The sequence below is a fragment of the Marmota marmota genome, unplaced genomic scaffold, assembly GCF_001458135.2.
Source record: "Marmota marmota marmota unplaced genomic scaffold, marMar, whole genome shotgun sequence".
NCBI classification, from domain to species: Eukaryota; Metazoa; Chordata; class Mammalia; order Rodentia; family Sciuridae; genus Marmota; species Marmota marmota.
Window position 1 is genome coordinate 20,438,855 of NW_026000242.1, and position 20,173 is coordinate 20,459,027.

Consider the following 20,173-nt stretch of genomic DNA (forward strand, 5'->3'; position numbering starts at 1 on the left):
AAAATATCATATTACATGTGCTTTGGAAATGTAGTTAACTTCAAAGCAGTTGTCCTCAGGCAAGGGAAGTTCCTGTAGAAGTCCGGTGCCCAATAGATGTGAAACTCATTTTTCTTTAGTTTCACACTAGTTAGAGGTAAGTAACTAAAATAAAATTGTTTCAGTAGATTAGTTAAAATTGCTTATAAAAGATAGATAGTAGAAACCTCTTTTACCTTTGGGCAGTAAACACAATATCTGTTAATGTGAATAGGGAGAAATGGAAAATAAAGGATACAATGGATTCTAACCCATGGGAGTTTATAAAAATTTATGGAAGTGTCAGAATATGCTTTGTAAACAACACAGAGTGTTTTGGTAGTTAATAAATTCTCTTTGGTCATTATAGCTTTTAAAAACTGTTTCCTGTTGTGAATGATTTGAGTTTTTATTAGCTTTCCTTCCCCTACCCCTCCCTTTTTTTTTTTTTTTTTTCCTGAGGTGGGGATTGAACCCACAGCCTCACATCCTCTAAACAAATGCTCTACCATTGAACTGCATCTCCCAGTCCTTCTTTTTCTTTTATACTTAGGGGGAAAAAAATGAACTATGGTATAATCTTAAATTCTATGCCTCACTTCCTTCAAGTACTGCTTTATAGGGTTGTGAGGACTAAATTTGTAAACATAAGTAAAGCACTTATAACAGTGCCTGGCACATAATAAGTACTATATATGTTACCCATCACTGTCAGAGATGACCCAGATACAGTGGTCAGAAGTGAAGAAGTCAGAGTTCTGATTAGGGTACTATAGTTAATTGGTCTCTTAAGCAAAGCTACAGAAATCCAGATGACCTTATCAATGTTTGATAATTGTGCTATATAAGCATCAATATTCATTTGTAATAGCCACTCAGCAAATGTTTATTTTATACCTTCTATGTTCAAAATGACCTAGGACAGGGCTGGGATTGTGGCTCAGTGGTAGCACACTCACCTAGCATGTGTGAGGCACTAGATTTGATCCTCAGTATCACATAAAAATAAAAAATAAAGCTATTTTTTAAAAAGGAGTTTAGTTTAAAAAAAAAATGATGTAGGACAATGTCCCAGGGACTGTGGGAGCTACAGAGACTTAACTGGACATAGGATCCTTAAAATTTGATTTAAAAAAGTTGTAATCAAAGACCAGTATAAGCACAGTAATAAAGGAGCAAATAACATGAGTGAACACTCAGAAAAGGAAGAGATTAATTTCAGTTTGGAAAATATTAGAAGAATAGCATTAGAACGAGGTCTGAGTGGATGTGACATTCAGAGGTGGAATGAGAAAAATTAAGATGTATCATTGGAGGGCATAACAGTGAACCCAGGTGAAGGAAATGGGTCTGTACTCCATAATCCAGGCCATCTTTATTTGCTTGTACCCTGTTATAAAATGATGCTGGTGGGGTAACAACAGTGGTAACTATTCCTTGAAAATGCCATTGCCAAGAATTGTGCAAGATATTTCACCCTTGTTTTCTACATTCCACACAATAACCTATGAGTTATTTTCCTAATTTTAGAGATGAGGAAAAAGTTACACGGAAAATGACTGTACCACAATTGAAGCACAGAACTGGTTGTAACAAAAATCTGTTTCTAATGTGCTTGACTGCTGCTTGAGAATCTTAAGTGATTGACAGATAATGAGACACATAATGATATATCCTGCCTCTTGAGAATTAATGGTTACAAATTAAGATATTCCTCATTCCTTCTTCTAAATTTTAAGAGATTTTTCTGCCTCCAGTGTTTTCCAGATATTCATGATGAAAACAGATTTTTACTTTTCACCAAGACTGTGTCCAAAGAGGTTGCTTAGTAAGCATTGTATCTATCAGTGCAGAGTGGGATGGTTTGGAGGAAATCTCCTGGCCATGGTGTCTTATGGACCACATCTACAAGCTTTGAGCTCTTAAAATAGAACTCGGGGTCTTTTGTGCTCTTGCTCCATTTGCTTCCTGAGTTTATTTACAGTCTGTTAAATGATGGTAAAAATACTTCTCTAGTAGATCTCAGGTTTATTGTAGGAGAAAGTTCTGCTTGTGGAATACTTTATAAATATTATTTTTATAATCATAGCCTTGGGAGGCAGTTACATCCTCCAAGGCTTCTAGGTTCGAAGGGGTCTTTGTTCCTACACTTGAATGGCTTCAGATGGCTTATTTTAGCTTTTGTCTCCTTTTTTTCTGACAGACTCAACTATCTTGTCTTTGTATTGGCATTATGCCTCCCTCTAATAGCCCACTCCTCCCTCAATTTGTTGCTTTTAATCAGCAGTCAACTAGGAAGCCACATAATAGAACTTACTAGCAATGTGTCTAAAATTAATTTTGTTCTTCCTTTCATGAAAGATGAGTTTTTAAATCTGTTTTTTAAGTTTTTTTCATTTTTTTTTTTACATTTTTATAGGCCTTTACACAAAATTGTGCAAACTGAAAATATATGAACTTAATCTTTCAAGTAATGCAAAAACATCTAAAACAAAGCAAGTATCCTGTTCCTTCCTCCTTTTTTCTTCCCAGCATCGTCCTGGAAACAATCCTGTTAAGTAGTAGGAATATACAAATATTGGGGTAGTGGATGCTTCATCTGAGATTCCCTTGCTTCCCTCATGCCTAATGTTCTACAACTTGCATTTTTAACTGAACTGTGAATTACTGGGTTTTGTTTTGTTTTTAATTTTTGTATTAGAACATTATTAGTTTTCTGTTGCTAAATAGCAGAACTCTAGAACTTAGTAGTTTAAAATATGATCCCCGAGCATCAGAAGTTTGATAGTGGCTTAACTAGGCTCAGAGTTGTGGTGCAGTCACGAAGGCATGAGCATGAATGGGGTAGCAGATTCATTTCTCAGGTGACTCCTATGGCTGGCTATTGGCAGGAAGCCTCAGTTCTTCTCCAGGAGAGGTTTTCATAGGACTGCTCCAGTCTCTTCACAGCTCAGTGCAGGCTTCCCCAAGAGTGTGTGGTTCAGGAGAGAGCTGGCAGAAGCTGTCCTTTTTACAACATTTAGTTGCAAGATTTAGTTCAGAAATCATATGGTATGACATCTGCCATATTCTCTTTATTAGAAAACAATCTCTAAATTAGGCCTACCTACAAGGGATGTAGAATTAGGCTTCACCTTTTGAAGGGAAGCATATCAAAGAATTTGTGGAGCTATTTAAAAATTATTACAGAGTGTATAGCTCTATCTCATTGATTTTTCACATTTGTATTACGTTATATTGGATTTTTTTTGTGTGATTTCCTTGTTTAACAGTGTCCCCATTAGTGGATATTTTTACCCTTTTAAACAATGATTCAGTGAACATATATATACACCTTTAACAATTTAAACTAGATTTTAACAAGATTCCTAAAGTAGGATTATTAGGCCAGTATTTTTGGGTTCTGAGGAACTAGAGGATAAGTTCTCTCTTAAAACTGAAGAACCTGAATACATACAAATCTTCTTTCTGCTTTTCATCTGTGTTCTGGGTAGATTGTTCATAAGGGTATCAGAGTTCTTTTCTGCTGAAACTATCTCAAAACGTAGCTCTTAGAATTTAAAAAAAAAAAGTAATACTTTGAGAAATGAATGAATTATGTTGAATCTAAAAAGTTAATAGCAATATATTTTGCATGATAGTTATATAGGATTTTCATCAGTAAACAATGACAGAACTAGCAGCAAGAGCACCAGCCTTGGAGGAGTCCAAAGATATCTGCTAATGCTGGGATTGTGGCTCAGCGGTAGAGCGCTCACTTAGCATGGGCAGGACCCGGGTTCGATTCTCAGCACCACATAAAAATAAAAGCATTGTGTTGTGTTCATCTACAAAAAAAAAAAAAAAAAAAAAGATTTTCTCTCTAAAAAAGTCAAATCCAAAGATCTCTGCTAAGCTGTCTTTACCATCATATTCAACAGCAATTAGGAATGTTTACTTAACTTTGTAGGTCAATTTTCTCCTCTGTAACTTGTGGGGACCAAACCCATTTCCCAATGCTATTATACAGATCATGTGAACTTTTTTACAAAATTATGAAAAACCTAACATAGTGACAGTAGATGTTCAGTATTTTCCTGCTTTCACAGATTACTGCAATCTTGAAGCTGGTACCATTTCTAACATTAAGCGTGTTTATATTTTAGTGTTTACATTTTTTCCTTTGTCTTGCAGGAAAAAAGTTGATATTAAATATTGAATTTTCTAGAGCCTTTACACAATGAATTAAAATCAGTTAGTAGTGGATACTAAACTGTACAGTTGTCATCTCTAGGGATTTCTTTTGTGCTGACATTTGAGCAGACCTTTTTTTTGCTGACTGAATATCTCTTTGTTGTGGTGTGTTGAGCTTGTTAATGACCAAATTCTTATGTGGCAGCTGCACATTACACATGCTTATTCTCCATGTTTAGGCCATAAATCTCCAGTAACTGAGTGACAGCACCACCTGCATAGCCTTTCAGATTGCAAATAATGCTCTAATAATGTTATTTCAAAGATACTTCATACATGTTTTCTTACACATTTTAGCTCTGCTGTGACAATGGAATGGTATATAAGGGTAGGAGAAATTGTTGTTTTTTTATGTGAATTTTATGATACAGACTATTAGCATTTCTTATATACAGATTTATAGAACATGGAACATCAAGGGTATTTGGTATATACCCAGGTGAAGTTTATTAATTACTTGGAGTGATTCTGATCATGTTATTTTTTTTCTACATAAAATCTATTCAATATTTGTATCATTGGAGTAATGACATAGTCATTCACCCATCCCATCCAGAGCATTTTTTTAAATTTATTTATTTATTCTAATTAGTTATACATGACAGCATAATGCATTTCAATTCATAACACACAAACGGAGCGTGATTTTTCATTTCTCTGGTTGTACACGAAGTAGTCATACCATCCATGTTGTCATACATGTACCTAGGGTAGTGAGTCCATCTCATTCCACCATCTTTCCTACCCCTGTGCCCTGTCCCTTCCCTTTGCCCTATCCAAAGTTCCTCCATTCCTCCCATGCCTCACCCCTTCTTTATGGATCAGCATCCACTTATCAGAGAAAACATTTGACCTTTGGGTTTTTGGGTTTGGCTTACTTCACTTAGCATAATATTCTCCAACTCCATCCATTTACCTGCAAATGCACCACATAAATAAAATAAAAAGGTATTGTGTCCACCTACAACTAAAAAAATTAATAAATTAAAAAAAATAATTTCCTGGAACCCTGAAAAGTAACTTAATTCATTGAAGCTGCGAATCATGTTTAGAATTATAGACTCCTCAAAATAACACTGTGACACCAAAAAGTTTGTCTGAAATAGCTCTATATTTTTAACAACTATAATAGGAAATGAAAAGCTACTACTGTCCCATTTAAAAATAAATTGAGATTTTTTAAGAAATTGAATATGTATTTTCAGGTCGGTTTAAATGTGTATTTCATGCCCAGAGGAAAAAAACTGTCACCTTTAACTTTGAAATATTTAGGTTAAAGGGGAAAAAAAAGTGTCATTGAGATATTTTTGGACTCAGTTATAGAAATAAGTTATTTCAGATAACACAGCAGAGTTATACCAAGATAGGAGAAATAAATCATCCAGACTTTGAAGACTTTTATTTGGTTCTAGGAAAAAGCAGACTGCTTCACAGTGTCCTGATCTTGCTGTGATAAAAAGGTCACTGGGCTGTGTTAATAGTAAAGGTCTGGGGCAGGCTGGGGCAGTGCCTCATTGATAGTCCTTGGGCTTGTTTGGAGCTTGAGACCTAAGGCCCTGGGTTTTATCCCTAGCACAACAAAAAGAAAAGGAAAGGAAAAAGCCTGGGGCGTATTCAGATGGTGATGATGATTATGGTAACCTTGGGAAATCTGAGATCTGACAGAGCCTACTCTCCAGCTTTCCATAGGGAACTTTATAGTGCAGCTTTGTAGGGGTTAGGGTTAATGAAACTAATGGTAAAAAAAAAAAATCACTCAGCACTTACTTCCAGGGTAGGCATGTTACCAAGTGCTCAACAAACATTATCTCCATTAATTCTTCCAGCCCCTTGTGATACCTATGTAATATAGATTCAGAAGAATACTGAATCTCAGAGAGGTTGAGTAACTTATCAGACACTCCAACAAGTAAATAGCTGAACTGATCCAGAACTGAAACTCATACCCACTGTGCCTGGAAAATATCACCAGGCCTGGTATGGTAAAGAGTAGAGTAAATGGAGGCTCTGTCATAAGAAAAACTGAGCTTATGGAGTAGTTTCATCACAAAATAGGTAGAGGGAACTGATTGGACTGCCTGATCTCTTTCTTTTTTTCCCAACAGTTCCAAAAGATCATTATATCCATGTTCTTCATCTTTTTCTTTTATTGCCAGCTGCAGCTGCTGGGAGGGAAGGTGCACGGGTGCTGTTATTACAGCCCTTTGATTCATTTTTTCCTGTAATGTTAATTGAAACCAGGAATTAAGATCAAGAAATGCTTATATCTCTGATTGAAATCTATAGATCTCAAAGTTTATTTAACAAGCTTTCAGACTGGTTTGATAAGTATTTACTATTTCATCTCAGTGATTAGTTTTAGAGATCTGTAAAAGTATTAGCACAACCACTAATTCCCTTTGTGTAGTTGCAGACAAATTTTGTTGTGAGAAAAGTTGAGGATATCAGTTTGCTGGGACTGGGTAGCACCACAAACTGAGTGACTTAACTACCAAAATAACAAAAATTTATTGTCCTGCCGTTCTGGAGGCTAGAATGGGAGATCAGGGTATCAATAGGGTTGCTTTTTTCTGAGGGCTGAGAGAGAGAGAGAGAGAGAGAGAATCTGTTCCATGATTCGTACCCAGTTTCCAGTAGTTTGCTGGCAGTCTTTGGAGTTTCTTAGGTTATAAAAGAAGCATCACCATGATCCTTTGCCTTCATGTTCAGATGGTGTTCTCTATGTGTGAGCATTTGTGCAAATTTTCCCTTTTTTTTAATAAGGACACCATAATACAGCCTACCCTGATAATTTAACTTGATCTCTGAAAAAACACCTGTCCCCAAAGTCATATTCTTAGGTACTGGGGGTTAGGACTTACAGTATATGAATTGGGGGACACAGTTCAATCATAGCACTGAGTGTGGACAACTTTGTTTATATACACCCTTTTCCTGGTAGCTTCATCCTCCATCTGTATTAGCTAAAGTATTATAGATCATATACCCATTTTATTGACTAAGTTCTATATAGTAGGGTACAGTTCCCATCCAGAATAATATTCAAATAATGAAACTGTATAGTGATTTGAGATTGAAACTCTCCTTTGCCAATCCAGGCCTGCTTCATTGTTAGAAGCCTCCAGTGGGAAAATTGACATTGTAGGGCTCCTTCCTTGATATTGCCAGCTCCTTTTGTTCATGACCTTTACAAGATCAGGCCTAGAGAGGCATAAGGGAAAAAAAAAAAAAGCCATTGATGGTTGATGGCTGGGATGTTCTGACATAGGTGCCCTCTGGGTGGCAGGTATGTACTTCTTGGCAAATTCATGGGAAATTGTCTTGCTGAGTCCTAGCTCCCTCAGTGCAGCAGGGCCTCTCCTACTGGCCCTTGCTAAACCCCTTCAGACCCTTGCTTTTGGTGCTTCAGTCCTCTAGACTATGCTCTTGGGGAGCTATCTTTTAAGGCATCTGTATGCCAGCTATCTTTGTAGGGTCTGGTTTGTTCATGAGAATTGAGAAACTTTGCTGTCAATTGGTAGATACAGCTCATCCAAAGTATCTCTCCTTTAGGCTTCAATCAGATCCTAGTCTGTGGCAGGAGGTACTTGCCCAGCTCTTCAGGTAGTTCCTTTGAAGCCTTTCCAGCTTGATGCAAGCAGAAAAGTAGCATCCTTCTCTTTTTCATCCATATGCAGAAGTGGCAGTGGATACCCTTCAACATCATACCCTCCTTGGACCTATCCAGCCTCAGCCTTATTAGAGGCTCGAGGAATGGCTAAGACATAGTCAGCTAGGACTTCCCCTTAGCAAGTCCTGTGTAGGTGCCTATTCTGCTGACACTTCTGTGTATTAATTTTGCTACTCCCTGGAGGTAGTAGCCTTTGAATGGTTAAGGGAGGGAAGAAACCAGTCTTGAGATGGTTATCATTTACAGAGGAAAACAAATTTTTGATATTTCAAAACAAGGGAGTTGGGTCCCCAGGTATGAATTCCCCCCCACCCCCACATTGAACCCAGGGGCACTTTACCACTGAACAACATCCCCAGTCCTTTTTATTTTGAGATGGGATCTTGCTAAGTTGCTTAGGGCCTAAGTTGCTGAGGCTAGCTTTGAACTTGTGATCCTCCTGCCTGAGCCAGCATGCACTACCGCACCTGGTTCTCTGAGTTCTAATCTTGAAGAGAATAGCCATCCATTTCAGTTCACGCCTGTAAACATCTTGAAATACAGTTTAATAAAAATAAATACAGTTGGCGTATTCTTCAATTTGTAGAAAATTTCAGCTACTATTATTTCTTTAGCCCATGTGACTTTGTACAAGCCTCTTTTAGAAATGTCTTTTTATGCAGAGGGGGAGGGTAGTCTGTATGTGTTGAATCCAAAAGTGGCAGTGTGTTCCTTGTTTTACTTTGCAAAAGATCATTCTGTTTAATGATGGGCTATAAATTCTGGCTCTTTGCTGTTTTTAATTTCAATGCAGTACAACACATGCAACAGTTTAAAATGTGATTATTTTAATGCTAAAGTATATCGTGTCTTTGTAGAGCATTCAGAATTGAATAATAAAAACATTAGTTCAAATATGGTTAGATACTTAATAACTATAGTTTACATAGGTAGTAAAAAGGTATTAATACCCTTAGTCTTTAAAAAAAAAAAATAGATGTTATTCAATGGAAGAGAAAGTTAAGAAAATGTGGCAGGAATGTGAGTAATACAACCTGAAGTGCAGATAAGCCACATTATTGAAACCAGCCTGTACCATTAGGTTGAAAATTAATACTGAAATCTTTCAAGAACAATTCTAAAATAGTTGTGGAAGACAGGATGATAATAACTGAATGTATGAATGACTTGGTCCATGACAGCAGCAGTGGTGCAGGAAACCTGAGGGCATTGGTGCTGACTAAAGGAAAGAAGGCAGACCAGGTGGTTAATTTTTTCCCCACCCTCTCTCTTTGGACCTAGAGAGTAAAGTGGATGTATTTAGGCAACATAGGAAACCTGAAAACAAACTTTTGAGATACGGGAAACATACAGAAGTAAATTACAGCATATGAAAGGGACAAAAATGTATTGTTTTTAAAAAAAATTATTTGTTGAAGGACCTTAATTTATTTATTGATGGTGCAGAGAATCAAACCCATTGTTTCACACATACTAGGCAAGTGTTCTACCACTGAGGTACAACCCAAGCCCTGAATTAAGTTTTCACTCTTTAGGTAGTGTCTACAACTATGGGTACTTTGGTTATAATAATTTAGTAAATAGTTAAAATTGTGGACTTTAAAAGAAGATACTTTATAAACTGTTAACATAGAAAGGATTGCTTTTGGTCATATGGAATATGACCAAAAAAAGAAACCTTTACTGAATGAGAAATAAAAGAAATACATTTTTATTATTAGGAGTTTTATTTAAGTAGAGTTGACATAATTAGTACCTATTCCTTTTTGTAGCCATAATAATATTTTATACCAAAAAATACTCAAATTTTAGGTATGATCCAGTAAGGTGTTGTTTATAATGCTTACAAAAAGTAACTCGTGTCCAGTCCTGGGGGTGAGAAACATGCAGCAACTGATTGTCCTCAGAAGTTCGTGGAAGGATGTGCTGGAGAAACTTGGGATATTAAAAACCCTTTTTAAAATACTGATTAGTTTAACCAGCCAGTCAACAAACATTTGTTGAAACCGTATAATGTGATATGAATAATGGTAAGATGTTCATACACAGAGGTCAAGACACTCCTTGCACAGAAGGAACTCAGTTTTTGGAGTTTTACCTTTTTAATATCTGCACAAAAATTAACTTTTTATATAAATCTGGGTCTGGTTTCTGTTGGATATCTTAGTCTGAAATATTTTATTGCAGTATAGTATATTTGATCTCTTGCTGTGTGTACCCATGAAAGTGACAGTATGGTGGGATTTTTTTTCCCTAAATCATAGCACCAGTTTTATGTTTCTTGACTTTCTTGCAGATAGTATGCATAACAACTATACATCTGAATCTAACAGCAGCACCACTGTGAAACCATCACCAACTTCAGTTTCCTTGGCCTCAAAAAATGTGACATATGTCACCATCAAACCAGTAATGACTTCTAAAATGGCAACACCAGGGTTCTCAACAAATACAACTTCCACTACTTTAAAGTCAACATCCAAAGCAACAAGTGTTTCACAGAAGGTATCCCAGATGTCAACATCTATGACAACCACAGCTCAAAATAGTTTAGCGACATCATTAACAAGTACGTATTAAATTTGACCTGTCTGTTTCTGTGCTGCAAATAAGTTGTTAAATACCACATCATTCCATTCTGCAAAAATATAGAAACTTACTGTGCCAAATTTTCCCTTGGTCCCACATAAGTATTCATACACAGAAATTCAAAAAGTTTTAGTTAATTATGATGTTTAGTTAATTATGATGTTTAAAAAATGCACTAATGCTTGTTCTCTATTTTCTTCTAGTCACAGCAACCATTCATTTTAATGAAAAATCAAAATTTGACACTGGCAGCTTTGTTGGTGGTATTGTGTTAACACTGGGCGTTTTATCTGTTCTTTACATTGGTTGCAAAATCTATTATTCAAGAAGAGGCATCCGATATAGAACAATGTAAGTTTTGATTGGCTATTTCTTCACATCTCTATTATGACAGATTGCCAGTCAGGCCAATGTTCATCTCAAGGATAGATTTATATTTTGTTACCTCCCTCTGCCCAAAGTAAATTGTTAACATAAAGCCTGCAATTACACTTGTAAATGAAAGCAGATGCATGTACCTATTAACTTAATTGTATCTTATTTTAACCGAAGTTTAGCCAATGATTTTTACTTTCTTCCTCCCCATGTCTCCTTCCTCTACTAGTCTCCCTTCTATTTTCATGTGATTCTTCATTTTTTGACACTAGGTATGATTTCATATAAAAGCAAATCAGACTTCTTGGTACATTAAAGAGGAATTACTTTGCTGGGTGCAGTGGCTCACCCCTATAATCCCAGCTACTTGGGAGACTGAGGTAGGAGGATTGCAAGTTCGAGGCCACCTGGGCAACTTGGAGAGGCTCCTTCTCAAAATAAAAAGAGCTGGAATAGAGCTCAGTGGTAGAGCACCCCTGGGTTTAGTTCCCGATACCAAAAAAAAGTATTTATACAAATGTATCTATTGATACTAAATGAATAGATGGAAAGTTTCTGAAACTTTCAGTTCATTGACAAAAGTGAATGTCATTTTGTAAATGAAAGTGGGATCTAGCAAATTCTGTTACTTAAAAATATTAAATTATTTTTAAATATTTAAATAAAAAATGACATGGTCAACATATCAAACTCATTTTAAAAGAATGAGTGGTATTTTATGAGGTTAAAGTATTCAGAAACATTAATTCCTGTCAACACATACAAGGCAGGGGATGTCACCTATCACATGCAATGCATTGGGTTCAATCCTCAGCACCATGTAAAAATAAATAAAAGTATTGTGTCCAAAAATAAAGTGTGTAGCAATTTGAGATGAGTTTTTAAAATCACTATTTCTAGAGATTTATCTGTTTTCTTGGTTACTTTCACCAAAGGCACTTTTTTATTATAGTAAATTAGCCATTTTTACATTTATTTAACTTAGTGAAACAAACTTGCTTTTTTAAAATTTTAAATTAAGTACCAAGTACATAATTTTAGCCTTTTGGGAATGATTTTTTTCCACATACATATGACCAGATAATGCTGTATGCTCAGTGTAAAGAAGCCAGTGTCCAAAATCCTGTATTATATGGGAAATGGGCAGGCAAAAGCAAACACCTGAGAAATTTCACTTAATTCCTATTTTCATGCATAAATCAGTAGATGATGAAAATAACATAAGCAAGTGTAACTTCAACATTTTGAGGTTTTTCTCTCCATATATTAATATCTCTGAAATTAGGGTACATCTTACAGTCCATTAACTGAGAAAGTACTATGTTGTAATTTAAATTGGTTGTATTTTTTTTAATATTTATTTTTTAGCTTTAGGTGGACACAATATCTTTACATCTATGTGGTGCTAAGGATTGAACCCAGTGCCTCGTGCATGCTAGGCAAGCACTCTACCACTGAGCCACAGCCCCAAATTGGTTGTATTTTTTTAGGGTTACATTAAAAACAAAGTCCATTTTAAAGCTAGAAATTACTTTGAAGTTGTTTTGAAAAATGGCATTCCATAAGTAAGGACAATATTTGTCCCATTAAAGAAACTGAAACTTCATATATCTATCATTAATAGACATTTCTAACTTTCCTTTTATTGGATAATAACACTTTATAAAAAATTTAGTTCCTTTTGTTTCTTAAGAGCTGCATGGAGAATCCAGGTGTTGTGATGCACACCTGTAATCCAAGCAGCTCAGGAGGCCGAGGCAGGATGATCGAGGGTTTGAGGTCAACCTGAGCAATTTAGCAAGAGCCTATCTCAAAAAGGGCTGGGGGTGTAGCTCATTGGTAAAGTGCCCCAAGGTTCAATCCCCAGTACTGGGGGAAGGGGGAGTTGCATAGACTGTAGAATATAATGGTTAAAAGGAATGTTTGAGGAAGACAAATTTAGTTACATGTGCTGTTTTTGTGTTTTAAGTAGTGGTAAGAATATTTAACATGAGATCCACCCTCAACAAATTCTTAAGTATAATATTGGATTACTTACAATGTTATACAGTGGATCTTTACAATTTAGTCATCTTGCATAATAAACTTTATACCCATTTAATAGCAACTCTTAATTTCCACATTCTCCCTAGCCTCAGACTTAGTTTTGAGTCTAGTTCTGTTGTTGACTAGATAGCCACTTTACTGTGTATTATATAAACAAGGCATCATAGTGTGTGTGGTCAAGAGCCCAGCCTCTGGAGAGCTTTTACATGAATGCTTAGCATCTAATTCTCTGCAAAATGAGATGATGAATAAGATGCCTTTTGCAGGCCAGGCACAGTGGTACATACCTGTAATCTCAGCCGCACTGGAGGTTGATGCAGGAGAATTGCAAGTTCAAGGGTAGCTTCAGCAATTTAGTGAGACCCTGTGTCAAAGTAGAAAAATGGAGCTGGGCGCAGCGGCACATGCCTGTAATCCCAGCAGCTGGAGAGACTGAGGCAGTAAAATGATGAATTCAAAGCTAGCCTCAGCAAAAGCAAGGCTGCTGTGCAGCTCAGCAAGACTGTCTCTAAATGAATACAAAATAGGCTGGGGATATGGCTCAGTGGTCAAGTGCCCCTGAGTTAATCCCCAGTACCAAATAAATAAATGGATAAATGGGATGGGGATGTGGCTTAGAGGCTAAGCACCCTTGGATTCAATCCCTGGTACCCCCCCCCCCAAAAAAAAAAAAAGAAAAAAAAAAACTTTTGCATGGGGTTCTTGTGATGATTAAATGATATGGGTGTAAAGCCTTAACAAAACACTTTACAAGTAGTTGTTCTTTTCAAAGAGGGATCTGATAGCTTAAAGATGGTTATGATAGCCAACTGGCAGAAAGTCATAAAGTCATATAGCCTTTAAGGAGCTGGGATTTGAGAACAGGTTGGTTTGAAATCTTAACCACCATGGTATACTGAATACTTTGAACTTTATACTGAGCAGGGACAATTTTGATTGTGAAGCTTTAAATTGTTGTAATGCTACTTTCTTTATAAATATGCATATATTTGTAGGGTTTAATTCGTGTCTTCATACATGTACTTTGGATAATGATGTCCATCACATTCCACCATTTTCTCTAATCCCATGCCCCTTCCCTTCCCCACTTCTGCCCTATCTAGAGGTAGTCTGTTCCTTCCATGCTCCCCTTCTGTACCCACTATGAATCAGCCTTCTTATATAGGAGAAAACATTCAGCATTTCATCCCCAGCCCTTTAAAAAAAAAAAAAAAAAAAAACTTTCACTAAGCTATTTTGGACCTTGCTAAATTGCTGAGACTGGCCTCAAATTTACAATCCTTCTGCCTCAGACTCCCAAGCTACTGGGATAACAGATGGGCACCATGCAGGCTTCCTATTAGTAGTTTTGATACAAATATAAACAAAGTAATTTTAACTTTTACTATATTTCAGTGATGAACATGATGCCATCATTTAAGGAAATACAAGGACCAAGGAAAGAAGAAACATTGATACAGCCCTGTTCACTTTGGTTTTACTACTTTAAAACAATGCTCTCTTGAAAATAAGAAAAAAGCATAATTGGACCACCATGCATATAATACAAAACCTGTTACATAAATGTGCATAGATTTTTTTTCATCATTGCTATAGGTAAAAAAGGGCTTGGTTAGGTATTTAAATATTTGGAGCTTATGGATAATTTATACAGTGATCATACTCAATTTTAGCAAATACATAGTAAGACAAGACCTATCTCATTTTTTGTGGCATTGGTTCCATGGGACCAGTAATTGAAAGACAATATCACCAAAGGGCAGGCTGCCATCTGGGTGCACAAATAAGGAGATTGTCACAACACAAAGAACTTCAGTGCTTTTCTGGAGCTGGATATATCCTAATTACTGATGCCACACAGCAGAAATTACACAATTGAGTAAACCAGGTCTGAAACATAATTTAAGAAAGCATCAACATTTGTTTTATAGTAGTTAGTCTAGAAACAATACATACTCCCCCAAAATAAAATCTTCAACTAAAACCCCAAACACCCTATTGATGATTCATTAGAGAGCATGTATTTTTATTAATTTCTTTTTGAACTTTCAGTGTTAGTTTGATAAAATCTTTTTTTCTCTGTAATTTAGGCAAATGCAGTGTTTTAACACAATGTTTTTAAAACTCAGTTGTAAGACTAGCATTATAGGAAAAACCTAGATTATTTGCTACTGTGATAATTTTGTCACCACTGGAAATTGCTTTTATTTCATATTCACTTGATTTTATATTTAGTGACTATTTTGAAGAAATGTAGAGCTGCTTTCAAAACCTAGAAATTTTTAATAGAATGTAAAAACATCTAACTTTTAAAAAGCTCCATTTTTTTCCCAAAATAATATTTAGAACCTTGTATTATCAAAACTGTAGATTAATGCTGTTTTAAACCAGGGTTTATGGGCTCTCTCCCCAGGCTACTAAACCTGCAGGATGAAAGTACTGCGTTTTCATACACTGTTAACTTGACTCAGATTTGGGGAAATGACATTTTTATACTTAAGTACATTGTTGGAGTAAATTCTTATTTTAATCAGGAAATTTCCTGCTTCCTTTTGGGTATTCACCTAGACTACTACACTGTTTAAGAGGAGTTACTCTCAGATGCACTATGTTAATGAAGAGGAAAAAAGCACAGTATTTTTTTTTAATTACACATTATATTTTGGAGTGTTTTTAGTTTTACAGTTTATATTCCAGCACTCAAACTCAGGGTGAACTTTTAACAAGAGTTATTTTAGTCACTAAATACTAAGATAATATTTCTATCTTAGAGGGCCAAAGTAAATCACACCAATTTCTGACAGGTTAAAAATATGCTAAGATTTCTTAATGAACATGATAGGAACAAAAGATAAGGTAACTTTTGTGATCAGCTTGTGGTTTGCAGAGAATGACAATGTCAAGAATTTGGTATAAAAGGATCATGTCTACTTGCTGTGCATTTTGGCCTAATGTGGTGATATGGATAAAAACTATTCAAAATATGGATATCATTGGATCTGTGACACATGCAATATGGAGGAAATTTTATGAAACTTGTATGGTTAGATTAGTTTGAAATGTGGGCTGATGGGTAAGTTTATGTTATTACTAGGCCTTAACTGGTTGTGCAAACACTGCATTCATTTCTTTGCAACATATAGTTATGATGTGCTTTATAGTGGTGAGGGCCTTTTCAGTTGAACTTGTTTTATCTCTTGCATTCTTGATATTTCAGTTACCAGCCTGAAGTTTTTCTTGAATACTTACTTCTTTAGCACTTTGAAAACAGAAAACCACTTTTTAAGTACTAAGTGTTTAAACTTTGCCTTGCAAGTTTGCTTTTTAGGTTGGGAATATTGTAGTTATGTTCTTTCTGTCTGTAAGCAGTATAATTTGTTACCTTCAAATATCAGTACTTTCAGTAAAGTTTTTTTTTTTATATCTGCAGAAATTGGAAAAAATCAGTAATATAAAACAATATATTACTTTGGAACACATTTCAGTAAGCATAAATTTATCTTCTGTTTACTTACACAAATGCTTAATTTTCTTTGCATTCCTTTAAAATGTACTTATTAAATGTTTAAATATCAGGCAGAAGCCATGCTTTGATTTTAAAACTTCTCTGGATAATCCATAATAGGAATAATTCAAATAGAAAGTTGGCAGTATACAGTGATAAAATTTGTATTCTCAGAAAATTTTTTTAAAATTCCTGTTAACTTTTTTTTTTTTCTTTTATAATGACCAGCTTTTGGTATATCATTGTTACTGAGATCTATTTTTAGAATAAAATTTGTTCTCCATTTAAAGTTTTTAGTGCTTGGTCATTTTGTGAAATTCAAGAGAAATTAATAGAAAACAAAAGCCCAAAGGGAGATTGCAGGTGCTAAGCTAACAGTCCCAAGAAGTGGTATTTGAAATGTAGTTGCCTGGACAAGCAGCAGCCTTATCTGAAACTTTTTTAAAAATGCAAATTCTTAGACCACAACCCTGTCCTGTTGAACCAGAAACTATAAGTAGAACCTAGCAATCTAATAAGCCCAGTAGATTATTGTGATATACACCAAAGTTTTGAGAACCACTGCTTGGAGGATTTTTCATGTGAATGTGCTCTTTTTTTCTGCTAGGCAGAATATTTTAAGAGCATACTGTTCCCAAGACATACTGGCTACAAATATATTAACGTATGGCATTTTACAGAGTGACTTAAATATTATGGATTAATCAAAAATAAAAAAGGTGTCATTATTTATATAATAAAATGCCTTCCTTTAGATAAGCTCTGAACTCAAGATTGTTTAGGTTTAAATCTTGCTCACTACTTACTAGCTGTATGACCTTGGATGTAAGTTACTCCTGTCCTTATTTCATAGGATTATCCTCAAAGTACTTAGGAATTCATTGGGTTAAGGTTCTGAAAGATAAGAAGTCTCAAGATCAAGGGGCCAGCCTCTGGTAAGGGCCTTGTGCATCATCACATGGTGAAGAGTATAGAGCAAGAGGGACTGGAACCTACTTCCAAATAACAGTGTTAGTCCCTGTTATGGCGTAGATATAAGGTATCCCCCAAAAGCTCATATGAAAGTCACTGCAGGAATTTTCAGGAGTAAAGTGGTTGTATTGTGAGAATTGTAACCTAATTAAGTGGATTGATCCACTGATGTGAACTGCAGGTGGAATGTGGCTGGAGGAAATAGATTACTGGTGAGTGGAGCTCTTTGTGCTCCTTGGTTTCCATGCCCTTCCACCATGATGTTCTGCCTCACCTTGGGTCCACAGCTATGAAGTCAGCCAGCCATGGACTGAACCTCTAAAATCGAGCCAAAATTTTACTCCTTTAATTGTTCTTGTCAGGTCTTTTGGTCACAGTGATGAAAAAGCTGACTAAAACGTCCCTTAATGCCACCAGAGCCCTCATAACCTAAAACACCTCTGCAAGGTCTTACCTTTCAGTGCTGTCACACTGGCAATTAAATTTCAATTTAAGTTTGGGAGGGAACAAGCATTCAAGCCACAGCAGATACTCTCTATTAATAAGTTCAGTTTTCTGATTCTAAGACTTAAAAAAAGCCTAACTTTTAGTATTTTTTTTTTTCTTTATAAATCTTCCCTCCCCAGCTTTCTGTGGCTTTACTCTGGGCTTGTGTAACTTGCTTTTGGCTGATTGGTCTTGAGTTAAAGATTATGTCTGGAGGTGGGGAGGAGGTCCTCTTGGTTTTTCAGCTAATCCCTTTTTAAGAAATTGTTATGTGTGCCTAAAAAACTACATACGAAATACACAGAAATGTCAGCTAATGACATCAGTCAGTTGACAGAAGAGACAGTACCAAGTATAGCTACCCACAAACCAAACTAGCCCTGGGAGGATTCAAGGACCCATTTAAAAATCTGGAGCAAAACAAAGAATATCCACATATAAAAGGTTGCTGGTGGGACTGGATACTTGACAGGCAGAAAGCTAAGAAGAAAAGTAGAGGCTGTGGGTATAAACCACCTGTTCTGCTTCACTAAGGACACCAGCATCTTTTTGCACAAAGTTAATAGACATTTCCACTAGAGCAGAGAGAGTCCCCAAACCCCTTTACTTCATGAATCAACCAGTATATGCCACTCTAAGATGAGAGCTGCCATCTTTCCCAACCCTGAATGTACCTAGTGCTTAAACCTGTGACCTCTGTGCAAATACATTCTATATATGGGCTCTGTACAATACCCACACACACTTCAGACATGGGAGCCATTGCCATAGCAAGCTAGTTTGTACCCTGTCCTCATGTCAGTGCTCCAGACACCAGGTTCAACTGCCACTGAAAGCTAGACCATGCACCAGACCCTGGCTCCAAGGCTGTGCAGCACGCCCACATCTCAAACACCAAAGCTACTACTACAGCAAAGGTACTCACTCCTATGATCCTAAAGCCACTGTCTCCTCGTATATGCCCAGACACCAGCTCAGCCACCACAGAGAACTAGGCATCACCTTGATCTCAGGCACTATAGCTATGTGCACACACATGCTCTTACCTCCAGTTCCCTGGCTGCTTCATAAGCACCCACTTATCAACTCATCAGCTGGAATGCCTGACTCTGGGAGCCTGTGCCATTACATCCTCAACCTCTGACCATGGTCCCTCCACATGGACCCATGCTTTGGGCTATTGCTCCATAGGAGTTCCACAGGTGTCACTAACCAGACACCTGTGCCACTGCCACCACAAGTGGGTCCACAAACTTTAACAAATTGACTGCTAAAGACAAAATTATTAAAAGTGGTAGCTACTAGAGATAAGACTCCCCTCATTGCTTGTAGACCCGAAACTGGACACTAAAGAGAAGAAACCTGGATGCAAAAAGGCTGATGCCAGTAAATAGGTGGGACCCAAAATAGCAGCCCAGAAGGAGGCAGCAGTCTATGTCACTCTGTGACCTGGGATCCAAGTTGTGAGAATACTACTCTGCCAGGAAGCAGCGTACCTGTCCAGGCCTCAGTGTCAGAGTAGGTCTCCCAACTATATGCCCATGCTGGACTACTGGGTTCCCCAAGAGAAACCATTGGTGGCAGCAGCAGCACCCACGAAGAACTTTTGGCCACCCACCCAAGCAGAAATCATGGATGCCACTCCCACACAGGACACCCGGCAGCTTCCCGTGAGTAGGAACTGTCGAGATGCCACTATCCCTGTGTGGACCCCCATCTACCAACGTGGGGCTCCACCAGTGGCTGCCATCTTGGGACTCTCCATTTTTTTTCAGAGCTTGATATTAGCAGCAGACATAATCCCCTAAGTGCAGTAGCCTGCCTGCATCAGGGAACTTCACACAGGCTTTGAAGTCAGCTGACACTACAAGCCTCAGAGCTTGCCACTGAACTCATTATCGAACACCATCGCTGGACTCCCCGCACTCGAACTGACACTCCACCACTGAATGCAGGAGCCTCTATCTTGGGTCACCTTCATCACCATCTTCCAGTTTCTAACAACCCCCTCTCCCCAGCAGCCGCTAACCTGGCGCAATGACACCTGGTTACCTTCACCTTCCTGAGGCGGAGATACCAGCTAACAACAGATGACCCCATCTATTGGATGAGAAGGGAAGCAGGAAAGATACTGACCTCCCATCAAAACAAGTCCTATGCCTTCCTTCAAGATTTTTTTTTCTTTTTTTCCCCCGTCTCCCTCTCCTTTCTCCGGCCCTCACATCCCCAATATGTGTAAAACCAAATACTTTACATGAATTAGGATTTGGGGGACTGGG

General features: G+C 37.0%; 1 protein-coding gene across 1 annotated transcript in view; it reads left to right on the forward strand.

Moving 5' to 3' along the window:
- Tmem123 (transmembrane protein 123) overlaps window positions 1-16,725 on the forward strand; it is a 37,815-nt gene extending 21,090 nt beyond the window's left edge. Inside the window, exons 3-5 of the mRNA XM_015489946.2 lie at window positions 10,218-10,490; window positions 10,714-10,861; window positions 14,327-16,725. Coding sequence (XP_015345432.1) covers window positions 10,218-10,490; window positions 10,714-10,861; window positions 14,327-14,351 — 446 coding nt within the window. The 3' untranslated portion in view covers window positions 14,352-16,725. The remainder of the gene's footprint in view (window positions 1-10,217; window positions 10,491-10,713; window positions 10,862-14,326) is intronic.
- The last annotated feature ends 3,448 nt before the right edge of the window (window positions 16,726-20,173 follow it).